This window comes from Harpia harpyja, chromosome 8 (assembly GCF_026419915.1).
Source record: "Harpia harpyja isolate bHarHar1 chromosome 8, bHarHar1 primary haplotype, whole genome shotgun sequence".
NCBI lineage: Eukaryota > Metazoa > Chordata > Aves > Accipitriformes > Accipitridae > Harpia > Harpia harpyja.
Window position 1 is genome coordinate 9,680,497 of NC_068947.1, and position 13,715 is coordinate 9,694,211.

General features: G+C 35.0%; 2 protein-coding genes across 23 annotated transcripts in view; one reads left to right on the forward strand and one right to left on the reverse strand.

Moving 5' to 3' along the window:
* CASK (calcium/calmodulin dependent serine protein kinase) overlaps positions 1-13,715 on the reverse strand; it is a 245,745-nt gene that overhangs the window by 95,413 nt on the left and 136,617 nt on the right. For all 22 annotated transcript variants that reach the window (XR_008236412.1, XM_052795149.1, XM_052795146.1 and 19 more), the window contains exon 6: positions 3,283-3,385. Coding sequence is in view for 21 of the 22 variants with exons in the window: in XM_052795149.1 (XP_052651109.1) it covers positions 3,283-3,385 (103 nt within the window). In the remaining variant the exon portion in view is untranslated. The remainder of the gene's footprint in view (positions 1-3,282; positions 3,386-13,715) is intronic.
* On the forward strand, positions 5,208-8,834 carry GPR34 (G protein-coupled receptor 34). Its single transcript, XM_052795152.1, has 2 exons — positions 5,208-5,305; positions 7,083-8,834. Exons 1-2 carry the CDS (start codon positions 5,303-5,305, stop codon positions 8,241-8,243), a joined length of 1,164 nt encoding a protein of 387 aa, XP_052651112.1. The 5' UTR covers positions 5,208-5,302; the 3' UTR covers positions 8,244-8,834.

Genomic DNA, 13,715 nt, shown 5'->3' on the forward strand with positions numbered 1-13,715 from the left:
AACTCAGCTGGGTTGTTAGCTGATAAAATAGCCATGTTCCTAAAATCTATTCCATAGACATTTTCACTAATGACATCTAATATGATGTCATAGCTTGCTATCATGAGCTCCCTTACACTTCTGTTAAATAACGCTCTATCTGCTCGAAAGAAAACTGTAGTTATAACCCTTCTAAACAACATAAGTCTATCTTTGGACTTATATCAAAAGATTGGGACTGGTCTACTTTCAATACCTGGGACTTAGTTTAACTATTACAAAACCCCCTTTTCCCCCAAAAAACAATTTACGCACACTGGAAAAAAGATGTCTTTTGTTAAGTTAAAAAAAAAAATCCATAGTCCCAAACAAAGCAAAAGCTGTACCCCAGAAGGCAGGCTTTGAAGACATTGAGGGAGAAAATTCCCTTCTATTTGTGTTCTCCTGGGGGTACACACAATCTGGACTTGCCAGGCACAGGTGTGTCAATGTAAAAAGGTAAGCAAAATGGCACAAACGCAAATGCATGAAAGCAAGAAAAAGATTTTAGAATATGGGTAGCCTCTGAATGTTTTAGATATAGCAACTCCTATTTTAGGAGGAAAAATACTACCACAAAAGAAAGTGATCATCATAGATATTGAAGAGCTTTTGTATAATGGCTGGATTTTTATGCAAGATTAAGGGAAGGGTCCTATCAGTTGAACTTCACTACAGTTGCATTACTTTCAGTGTTGACATGCTTTTTCTAAAGGAAAGCCGTCCTTTTCTGGTTTAAAAGATAAACTACACCAAGCAACATAAAATAAAGAAAGATAAAAGATTTCTTTTCTTGAACACCAGGGTCATCTACGTAGGGATTTACACTAGTAATGAGTATATGCTGTTAGGGTATCGTGGTAATACCCATTACCTAGATACAGACAGATTAGTAAGTACTGCACTTTCTATAAGGCAGCATGTTTTCAGTATTGTAAAAATTTTAAGGTGTACTGAGCACTGAAATGGCTTAGCACAGGGGTTTTAGGTCAGTAAGAGAACTTTAATGCTATAATAGCTTTTATTTAATAGAGAATTTCTTTTTCTATGTGTTAACCACCAAATACAGGAATTGCCATGCTGAAAGGGAAATGATTGACTATGTTAAACTGAATCAATTTTTTCCACTAAAAATCAGAAAAAGAATGTGAAAGTGAACAGGTCAGCTATTATACTGCTCAAACTTCTCTATAAGGAGAGTTTCTATTTCATTTAGGAGACAATTAAGAAGTAGTGCCTGTAATTTATTATTACTACAAAACAAAATTATCCATAGGGCATATGGATAACTAACTTAAACAAACATGTAGATAAACCATTTTTTACAAGATATTTATAGCCCAATTCAAACAGACAGTATTGTTACTTTCATATAACACATATGGGGTGATATTGTAAAGTTGAAGAAATAAAATCTTGCAAGTGCTGTGTAGGGGACTGTCTAGTAATATGCCTTCAGGTAGGACTCTGGAAGGGAAAAGAATTGCCAGATAACAGATGTAGTTTGTGGTATAAAGGCTAGAATGGAAGATGAGAAGAAAGAGATAAGGAGTCTGTTAAGGAGAAAGTTTGAAACAAGTAGTAGAACTGAGACCTTCCATGGTATATAAACGAAGTGGAATTACTCTGGATATCCCTGAAAGCAAGAGGAATTTGAAGCTGAAAGTAACAAGTGCTAACGAAAAGGGTACAAATTGGAAATGACGGTTCAGAAAGAGGAAAAAAAAAAATGAAGGCAGACTGGAAGGAAGGAAGGAAGAAGTTGAGATGGATGAGGCAAAAGATAACAGATACAGAGAAATATTACACTGATGAGGCTTAAGAAAGAAGCTTCTGTAAGTACTGCAAACAGAACCAGAAAGGAATGAAAACATTTTTACATAGAAAAGGAAAGACCAGACAAGCACTGATAACTGCATGGAAGTTGAGCACATGAACGATGAGTGTGATCACAGAACAGTGAATGGTAAAAGGAAGGGAAGGACATGACAAATTTGGGGAAAAACGCAGGATTTTCTTTCCAAGTTGAACTTGAGGTTTCTTGCGAGACAGCTAGTAGTCTGAAAGAAAGTACACTGTATCTGACTACTTCCAGAAGAGTAGCTGAAACAGAAGAAATGGATAAAGTTGCTCAGTGAGAATATAAAGAAGAAAAATGAGAGAATCATAAACAAAAGTGTAGAAACTATCACTAAAAAAAGCAGTGGCTGAGGTACAGAAAATTTGAGAAACACAAGAAAAGTAAAGTAAAGAAAGAAGTGATCTTTCTATTAAGGAAACAACAGTAGCTTAACTGAATGAGTATTTTCTTTGAAAAGATGTATCTAGCTCTCTATGTAATAAGATACTTAGATATTTCCAGGGTATTAGTGATATCTGGAAGGGAATGGAAGCTGTTGGTATGTTTATATTGGATTTGCTTTTTATTTTAAAGAGCATATAAAAGCCAAATTGACGCAGACCTTTAAGTAATTATATAAGGAAATCTGAGTTTTTGAAGAAGCATGGTACTGAGAGGAAGTTACTAGTTTTGAACAAAAAAATATTAAAACTAACAAAATCTTTTGTTGTGGTCTACTCTGGCAATGAAAGCATCAGAAAATTGATTGGGTCTTCATCTGTGCAGGCTGATTAAAGCATAACCCTATTGTCTGGAACAATATGGAAGGCAGCTAGAAGAAATAAAATCCACAGAAAACAAAACACACTTAGTCAAAAAATATACATACGTATCAAGGTATTGATGTCTTATGCAATAATTACAATGAAATATTAAAACACAGAAAAGAGTCACATGTGAAAACTAGTAAGATTTTGCTATAAAACAGCATAGCATTCTGACAGAAATTGCCTAGGAAACATAGGGGAGCATTGACGATGCTGTAGTAAGTCCTTACTCAATTGCTTTGACATACATTTCAATCCTGATAGCATTTTTATTTCATTTGCTTTGTCACGCATGGAAGAATTATGCCAAAGATTGTATTAAAGTGGAAAATTCTTTGCTTTTTTTCAATGTTATTTTGATCAAACCAGTGTAAGCTCCTGTTGAGTAACATTTAGATGGATTTAAGACTCAGTATATGTACGCACAACAATTCTACTAGAAATTTAGCTTAACTGTGTGCATTTATAATGTTAACAAAGTCTTTAGTGAAAGATTATTTTTGAGCTCTTGTTTTGCAGGCCAGGCTGTGTCAGAAGAACAGAACTCTGCAGTACAACATGCATAATATTATATAACTTCAAAGGAAAATTTCTTACCTCCAGCAACTAGCCCAGACTCTCCTAACTGAATTGCTACCCCGAAGCCACCAAGCTTTACTGGGGCTGAATTCTCTTTTGAGGCAAGCAGTACACAGTGTGGCTGAAAAGACAAAACCCCAGACAAATTATTATATTATTTGAGAAATACAGTTTGCATTTTAGAACTTATTTTCATAAATTTGCAAACAGAAGCTAGAATTTGGGTTTTTTTGGAAAGAATTTCTTAATTTCAGATATATTTGTTTCTGGCATGGACTCCTCTTTCTTCATTGGCTTCCCTTTCAATTGTCCTAGGCATAGCAAAATCCTTCCAGGACTTATCAGAACTTGCAAGGAATACAAAGTGAAATCATAATAAAATGGAGATAAAAATTTAACACCTATAATTTCTTACCTGGTATTATTTTTTCTTTTTACCTTTCACCCTTAAGCCTTACACTGTTTCAATTCTCCAGCAGAAATATCCTGCCTATGATACATTTTGTGGGATCCTATCCTTCACACAGAGAACATAAAACACTATTTTGAGCCTTAATCACAGAATTCACTGATCACTTTCCAACTGCAGGAAAGAAAAGGAACATCCCTGTGATGTTTCTAATAAATATTACAGTAAGGGGGGAAATTGTTTAGGTTTCTAAACTGAATTCCAGGCACAGTCATCCATACCTTTGATTTTCTACAGTGTTTCCACTAATAAGAGTGAGGTGTAACATATAAAAATGGAATAATATTATACAACAATTTGGATGGATAGTGACTGGTGTAGGAGGAAGCAACATACAGACAAAATCTATTGGAACACAATTTATTATTTAATACATATAGCCAAACCACTGCATTTAATATAGAACAACTTCCTGCATTTACTCAAAGCCTCCTTTTGCAGTCAACCATATTATTTAACAGGAAGAATGTCAGATTTCTATACTGCCTCTTGAGAATACATTACCACTTAAATTACAAAACTACGAACTCAAAATAGTGCAAAGGGGCTACAACAAGCTCAGTCTGACTACCTGTAAAGTCATCATCTGTAACCACCTATGTTTTCTTTTAAAAAGTTTCGATTGTATGAGAACAAGCACCTTCAAGTAAGAATGCATAGCCTGTTTACAATTCTAACTGAAATCTGCAGAATCCCATAAAAGCCCAATTCCTAAACAGATGATATATTAAGAAAGTTAACATGGGAAGTCTCATTTCAAATGCTAAGGAGAATACTAAGCCAAGACAATGTTCTTGAGATGATCATGAAATTTAGGCTACCTTATACCAGGACTTCTAGAATCCATTTTAAAATTTGCAGTTTATAAATGTAATTTTCAATCCCTTACATCCTATTTAAAATAGCATTACCAGGTGGTATTATCTCTGCATATTGTATTTCACTTCTGCCTTATTGAAATTGTTAAGCTCCACACTTTGGGCACTTTCACATTCTCTCATTGCTGTCATTCTGAGTGAAAAAGATCAACCTCAAATTTCTAACCCCAGGCAAGGAGGAAGGTAGATGGGTGAACTACACCAACATAAGCAAAATGTACCATTTCACTGTGGTGTTGATTTATATTTACCCTACATTTGAAAAAGTGATACTATTTCCATGACATTATTAAAAAGAAGACAGGCTGTACCCAACAAAATTGTCATCCAAAAAGGAAGCCACTGACACTGCCCACCAGAAATAAAGTTTCTGAGAAAAAAAATCCAAATCTCCCATTCAGAGTGAAACTCAGAGAAAATTTTATTGTAGAACCTCTCCCAGCAAAGCCCAAATTAACAGCAAAATTGATCTTTTCAATAAACTGAGTTTTGCTAGTTTAAAATATCTTTTAAAAAAACAGTTGCAACACTAGTTAAACTTCCCCTTGTTGCCAGTTGTACTGTGTCAGCTGATTCTCATCACTTTCATAGAGAAGCTGGTGCTTTAGCTTTCTAATAAGAGGACTTGCATGTTACTCCTCCCTGTCTTCACCAGCGGTTTTGACAATCAGGAGAAGTTCTTTATATATAAATGGTAAGTGGCTTCTTTTATACTTAAGCTATAGTAAAACAAATTTCTATTAAAATTTCTCTTAACTGCAGAGGTACTACTGACCTTCAAACCCTTTCTTAAATATACTTATGTATAAGCATGCCTGCTTGCTTACAGATGACAAAACTTAGGATAACGAAAAGTTATGTTTCTAATGTATCTGCAGTGGAATAGATTTTTCTCTCTCATTGACCTAAAACTTGTCACTACTTAGGCAAGTCATGATGTCAAGCATTTTTATAGAAAAGCAACATAAACAAGAAATTCTAGTAGTAGGTAGGTTTCAAGATGTATATGAAAGCATCATGGTTTTTAATCAAACTTTTAAAATTACTTCTTGTCCTGACAATATGAATGGCAAATATGAAAACAGAAATATTTTTGAAACTGCTAACATATTGCACAAACTTAATGCAATTGTAAGCTCAGCCAACATAGGATGTTAAAATATTTTAGGCAGTCCTCTCATAATTCAGATTCTGTATGTACATTAGGTCTTACTAAGAATTTTACCTAAAGTGCTGCCATTTTCACTGCTGTAGCTATATCACACATTTAAATGTAAATTTGCATTTTTAAGACCTAGCATGCAAATGAAAAACTATTTTAAAGTTATGTATATGGCAGTGTTTTGTTGTTGTTTTTTTTCTTGTTACTGTTGTTGGACAACTAAGTTCAGAGTACCAAAAACCAATTCTGAAGTTTTTATGAGAGATGGGGAAAAAACCTTGCCCTGTTAAAATTGAGGACAAAAATTAGTAATAATATCATTACTAATCAGTCTTAACCATCTCTCTAAACAGCTCATCGTGATTCTGCTCTCCTAACCACACACTTTTTTGGTCCTCCCTCTTTGGTCAAAACTGTCTTTTATCTTCCTGATTGTAGCTTCCTGGTCAAAAATAAGCTTAGTGAAATTAAAATTTTGAAATGAAAACAATGAAGATGTGAAAACAATCTGTTACTGCATTAATGTGGTTTTGAGCTAATATTATTTTATTTGCATAATATTGGTTTGTGAACAGTCAAGAAAAGGAAAAAATACTTAAATTTGCATGAAGATATAAATGATTATAAACAAGCTACTATAATAGTACTGACTCACAGTGTTACTTATAACAGATTACATAGCCAAATAAATATTAATTGACAATTGCTTTTCTAATTGAAAACTAGTGACTTGCATGCGAGAGATCCTGAGGACTTACTTAAAATTAATACTGATGAGTTTAGAATTGTTCTCATATATTTCTATGTACTTTTTATCAACTCTGAGAATACTTCACTTAGCTATGCTTACCTGTTCTTGCATCTTAATTAAAAAGTTTTCTGTGTTAGAAAGACTAATCCTAACATCTGAACTTAAAAAAATCATTTGTACTTATAGATAAAACAAAAAATTTAAATTTCTAAAGTTTGCAGCAAAACATAATGGTTGATTTTTAAAACAACACAAGACAGTAATAAAGATGTAATTACAAAAATAGTTATCTGTGTGAGCACTCTGTACCATCTGTTCTTGCCTACTTCACGTGAAGAAAAATGGGGAACCGATTATTCTAGACTTAGATTGTATCATATTATCCAGCTGAAAGTCCTGCTTCTACTCAGCTACAGTGATACTTTGGTGCATTTACTTTTTTTAATTATTGCCTTTTATGTTTATATCACATAAGACTGTATGCAGTAAAGCAAGCAAACATGTGAAAATGATCCAATGGCAATTTAATTCTTAAAATTTCTCTTTGCATCCCTACAGAACAAAAAATCCTCACAAATGATGGCTGCAGCTTCAGCTGACTTACTGGCCATTATTCCATACAAGGAAGACTTCTGGAGTAACCAAACTAACCTAGCCATAAATGCCTCGGAAAATCAAAATAATGCCAGTTGTCCCTTAGATGAGAACTCACTGTCACTTGCTTTGATAGTTTTTTACTCCATTATTTTTGTTGTTGGATTGGTTGGAAATATTATAGCCCTGTTTGCTTTCCTGTGCATTCATCAGAAAAGGAATTCTATCCAAGTTTACCTGCTAAATGTAGCAGTTGCAGACCTTCTGCTGATCTTCTGTCTTCCCTTCCGAATACTCTATCATGTTACCAAAAACACCTGGATGTTTGGACTGATTTTATGCAAGATTGTAGGAACTCTATTTTATATGAACATGTATATTAGCATAGTACTGTTGGGACTAATTAGCCTAGATCGTTATGTAAAAATAAATAAGTCTGTGAAGCATCCTAAAATGTTAACTACTACACGAAGTATACATATTTGTTGCGTGGTGTGGGCACTTGCACTAACAGGATTTATAACAGTAGTTGCACCATCTTTCTTTAAGAGTGAGGACAGCAATTCTACTATGTGCTTTCATTACCGAAATAAACAGAATGCAAAGACAGAAGCAATTTTAAATTATATTATTGTAATCATTTTTTGGATAGTTTTTTTCCTTTTGATACTTTCGTATGTTAAAATTGCCAAGAACCTTCTAAAAATTTCAAGGAAAAGAGCAAATTTTCCCAACGCAGGAAAATACACCCAGACAGCAAGGAATTCCTTCATTGTACTCATTATTTTCACCATCTGTTTTGTTCCTTACCATGTGTTCCGGTTTGTCTACATTACATCACAGTTACAAAATCCATCTTGTTATTGGAAGGAAGTAATTCACAAATGCAATGAGGTGATGCTTATATTTTCATCTTTTAACAGCTGCTTAGACCCAGTTATGTATTTCCTAATGTCCAGAAGTGTCCGTAAGACTGTATTCCAACTTATTTGCAGAAGAATTCATGGAGATTCAGGCCTAACTCTGGAAAGCACTTCGGAAATAAAACTTGGACAATATACACAAGAGCGATTATCTACTACCACTCCCCACACAAGTTCTTTGAAGAAGAAGTCTCTGATTTGATTGTTTAAATGAATGGGTACTAGCTTCTCTTTGTCACTCCAGGACATCAATTTAAGATTACCAAATGCTATACTGTACAGCTACTAATCCTGCCTCTGTCTTCCTGTTAAAAATGAGAAGTCTTACTTCTGTTTGTGAAAATGAGAAGTTACTCTTCAGAAGTATTTTACTCTTGTTTATCCAAGAAAACAAAATAGGAAGTTCTCAGACATCTTCTGTTGGACTAAACTAGAACACTAACTCTTTAAGGAGATTTCCACCAAGTGGTTTCAACCTGTATAAGGAATCTTGTATCTAGACGTTAATATTACCAACTTGTGTATGTAAATAATAGATGAATTTTGCAAAAAGTAAATTGTGTCCATTTGAAAAAGCTCTATAAACCATTACAGATTTTATGTACTTCTCTGTTTTAACAGGCTTCAAAGAGATCAGCGTTTTAATTACATTTATATAAGTATTTTTTCCAAGAAAATATTTGAGAATTTAGCAACATATGTCGCTTAAAAATGAGGTGAATAATACAACTGCCATTAATTCAGTTATAATTACAGAAGATACACTTAGTTTTATTAAACAGCAAAATTAAAATATTCAAGCCTCCTAAGCTCCTTATTATATTTTCAACATTTTAATGAATGTCAAGGTCAAACACCTGAGGAAGACTAAGCAATGCTTTTAGAAAATTAGAAATTAATGAAGGAGAGATGACATATGGGTATTTTCAGTTACCTAAGATTTCCTTCAAACTCTGACAAATTTGGTGACTGCAGCTACACAAAGTAGTTCAAGAAGGAAAATAAAAACTCACAGAACTGAGCGTAAAGAACAGAATAGAAAAATTAGCTCTTGTGAACACTTGACACACAAGCTCTGATCTTTGCTTGGGCTCAGTCAGGCATTTCAGCTGCACGCTTCCTCCCTGGCACAGGCCTTCTCTTTTCACGTGATTAAAATAATCTTGATAATTGCTGATGCTATCTCAATAGCAAAGTAACAGCAACGTCCCATAGATACAACTATATTCTCAGATTAAAACCAAACAAGTTTATGTATTTAGCTACAAACCAAAATTTCAAACTGTAACATTGTTGAAAAAAAAGGGGGCTGAAGGTGTGGGTTGTTTGACCCAAACATGAGTAAAGAGGCAGTTATACGAAGAACAACTTAAATGTCTGGCATGACAGGCCAGAAAGGTGAACAAATCAGACACTAGATGTTAAGCTCCATAAAATAAGGATTTATTATCCTGAACATACCAAGCAATATTGCTCACGTAAGCTGGTTGAAAGAACTTGGTTTTAATACAACTACCAGTAACTTCTCTGATGAATCACATGACTTTTGATGCCAAATCTTTGTCAGACTTGTGGATTTTTACTAATTCTGTACAGTATTCTGGTTTTACAGAAACTACTCATAAAAATCCTATTGAGCAAAGTAAACACAACACCTCACCTCTGCTAGATATAAAGTTGGTTTAATTTTTATGTGTTTTTACTTCATTCAGTTTTGGTGAAACTGGGTATAAACACATTAAACAAATTACAGTGACTAGCTAATGTTTTTTGGTTTTGTGGTTTGCTTTTTTTTTTTTAAAAAGGGTGAGGTTTCTTAATCTTCAAGAGAGAGATCCCTACAAACATGTAATTTCCATAAAAGTACGGTGGTAACTGCATTTTTTTCTTAAACATTTCAGCATACAATTAAGATATTTGTACAATAATTTCTGATTGATTCTCACAATAATTGCATTATATTTTTTCATGATCTTTCATCTAGCATCTTGTCATCCTATTACATGTACACTGAAGCAAGAACTGTCTTGGCTCTGTATTTGTACAGTGCAAGGAATAGCATGTTCCTTGCCCTCTGCAATTCTCCTATGCAGTATAGTAATTCTACATAGTTACGTCAACTCTGGTAAATCTAGAGGAGATTATAAACCATCACTGCACAAGATACATACACTATCTCATCATTCTTTCTTTGCCTATATTTCTACTACTGTGAGTAGTTGATTGATGACACTCATCACCAGGCTGGGAAGGGTGGGGAACATGGGACAGGATGGACACGAACGACACAGTGCGGCCTGAACAAAATTTGAATTCTAAAATTCTTTTGAAGAAAGTGTTCTGTTTAAACCAGAATTTTAATTTACAAGGGCTGCAAATCATGGACACTGCATGACTGCAAAACCAGATCTGTTCAGGTGTCTTCAGAAGATCAAGGAATATTATAGGGCTTCAATGCTACAAATGTAGTGGACTTTTAAAGCCAAAGCCAAATAGAAATGTGTTCCACAGGACAAAAAAAGACCACCTTAGTATTCTCGGCATACTTCTTCTGTAAATTATGTAATATTTACTTGGTTACTATAATATTATTTTGTAAGCAACTAAATACATAAAAGGACAACAGGAAAATAGTCATGCAGTACAAGTTCAAGATTCTGGTCCATCATGTGAATAGTATTACATGGGCTTTTTTGTTTTTAATAATTTCAACAGTGAAATCTAGTCAGTATTTTCTTCAAGAGGAAAGCCTTAAACACCCATACCTATTTGCATTGATCAGATGTGTTCTACATGACAGCCATTCTTTACAGGTTGTAGAGAAGGAGCACCAAGGAAAGCATGCACAATATCAGCAGACAAGGTTTCAGAAAAAAAACATTTTAGAAAAAATGTCAGAGTAACACTTTCCCAGGACTACTTTAAAATAATGCTACACGTTAAAATGTTTCAAAAGCATTTCAATACAGGATAATCTGTCGCTTAGACCAGTCTCTGTACACAAGCAGCAAATATGACCCAAATCTTTTAAAGAGATTTCAGAGAGCTACAGTCTAATGTTCGTATTAGGCAAATCCATAGCACCTTATTAAAGACAAATAAAATTAGGCAAGCTTGGATGTATAAGGTACTCTAGGGAAACTTGAATAGATTTGTTTGAGGCAAGACATGTACCAGAAAATCAATAACAGAGGAGCTCTCTGGAAGAGCTGAGAAGAACTGGGATAAAGGTGATATGGTGTATCTGGTCATTTACTAAAGGCTCGAAGAAACCCTAGGATGTTAGATGTTAACTCTTGCTTTAAAACTGGTTAAAAATTGGAAAGAAAGCTTAAAAATACATAGTCTTTTTTCTTCATGATATTCCCCAAGAAAATGCAAATAGATAGGTTTACGAACGTGTTTAACACTACAATGTGGAATGAGTGAGAGTAAGGAGATGACGAAGTTTTCAAACAACACACAATTATTCAGGGTAGTCAAACCTAAAAAAAGTTCAAGATATAACTCTCTGCTGAACAGCAATAAAAGAGCTAACAGACAGTTAAAATTAGGAGGAAAAAACCTGAGAAGTCATCATTGTGCTATTGTATAATTTATACGATACAGAACCTATACAGACTACATTAAATAAGTAACTCTTCAGTTCAGAAATGAAAATCTGAAAGTGAGCACAACAAGTCTATAACAGCAGGTATGGCACAGAAGAGGGGAACAGGTATGACAATATGATCTTTGTCAGAATGTGGCATTAAGGGAGTAGCAGTTAGAAGAAAAAAATAACCCCCAAAAGCAACCAGACAAGTGAAAATACTTATAGATTTCCACTACTATGTAAATCAGTGCTTTAAGATGTTAAAGGCCAGATGTATCAACTGGCTGAGAAAGGGATCTGAAACTAGACAGCACTGTCATGTAGGAAACAACTACTACTTACCAAACCCAAAAGCAGGTATCTTTACTATTTTTTAAAAATATTTAATCCTTACATTTTTTCTGCAATCAATTTTCCCAAATTTCAGGGTAAAATGCCAGGCTCTGTAAAACAATATTACTGAAGAGCAAACAGTCCTGGAGCATTCTGGGAGGTGTGCTGAAAGTTACACTGTGACATGTCAAATGACCATATAATTAGTCACTTTAATAGTGTCTCTTACTTCTTATCTTAGCAGTGCTTCCTAAGTACTATTAGGGCCAACTATAGCAATTAGTTGAGTCTTCAGCTGAATTTCAACATGAAATTTATTCTATCTGTTCTTCTTTCTGTAAGTAGAGGCTAACTCAATGCACATCTCCACATAACCTGCATGAATCTTGTTTTCCTTCTTTATTCAAATCTACAACACATCCTCAAATTTCAGTTGGTGTACCAAAATGTCACCTCTTTTTTACCATGTAAAAAGGAGCACATATTCTTCATTAGAATAAATACTTGTTACAAAATGCATAAAAAGCATACATGCTGGCTAGTCACTTCTATACCTTTTAGACTTGACAAATACATTAATAGCTATATTGTTATACATATATTCCTTAAAATGAATGGAAAAAAATAAGACAAGAAACAAAACTGTTTGCTAGATACAAGTTTATAGCTTGAATCATAAACATATCAAAGTGTACCTGGTTTGAGTAAACAGCTGTACTAGTTTTGGCTGGGATAGAGTTAATTTTCTTCACAGTAGCTTGCATGGGGCTACATTTTGGGTTTGTGCTGAAAACAGTGTTGATAATGCTGAGATGTTTTCGTTATTGCTAAGCAGTGCTTACACAACATCAAGGCCTTTTCTGCTTCTCGCCCCACCAGTGAGGAGGCTGGGGGGGCACAAGAAGTTGGGAGGGGACACAGCTGGGACAGCTGACCCCAACTGACCCAAGGGATATCCTAGAAGATATGACCTCATGCTCAGCAATGAAAGCCGAGGAGGAAGTTTGCCAGGTCTGCCATTTCCTAGGAAGTCGCTGGGCATCGGTCAGCTGGGGGTGAGCAATTGGGGTTTTTTGCATCACTTGTTTTTCTTGGTTTTGTTTTTCTCCCCCCCCCCTTTTTTGTTTCCCCCTTTAAGCTTATTAATCTCTCTTTATCGCAAACCATGAGTTTTCTCACTTTTACCCTACCCATTCTGCCCCCCAGCCCACTGGAGGGGGAGTGAGCAAGCGGCTGTGTGAGTCTCATCTGCCTACTGGGATTAAACCACAACCCTTTTTGGCACCCAGTGTGGGGCTCAAAGGGTTTGAGATAACGACAGATTTGACCAGAGCATGTTAGAGGGAGCAGGAGGGAACATCAGAAGCAGCAGCCTGTTCTGCAGCAAAGCAGCCGCAAGAACAGGAGGGGGAAGAGACAGAAATCATAAACAAGTTTTCGCACTTTTACCCTTCCGATTCTCTTCCCCATTCCACTGAGGGGGAGTGAGCGAGCAGCTGTGTGGGGCTTACCTGCCTACCAGGGTTAAACCACAACATCAACTTTCATTTTCACACTGAAATTAACTGTAATTATGGTTTTAACCTGCAAATTGGTATTTTTTATGAGGGCAAGTATCAATTGTTTTGATAATGCAACGTGGAAAAATTTAATTGAACAACTTCCCTCACAACATCAGTCAATGAAACTATAGAAGAGAAGTGCAACTTACATCACTGATAAACAAGTGAGAGCCACATTATTCCT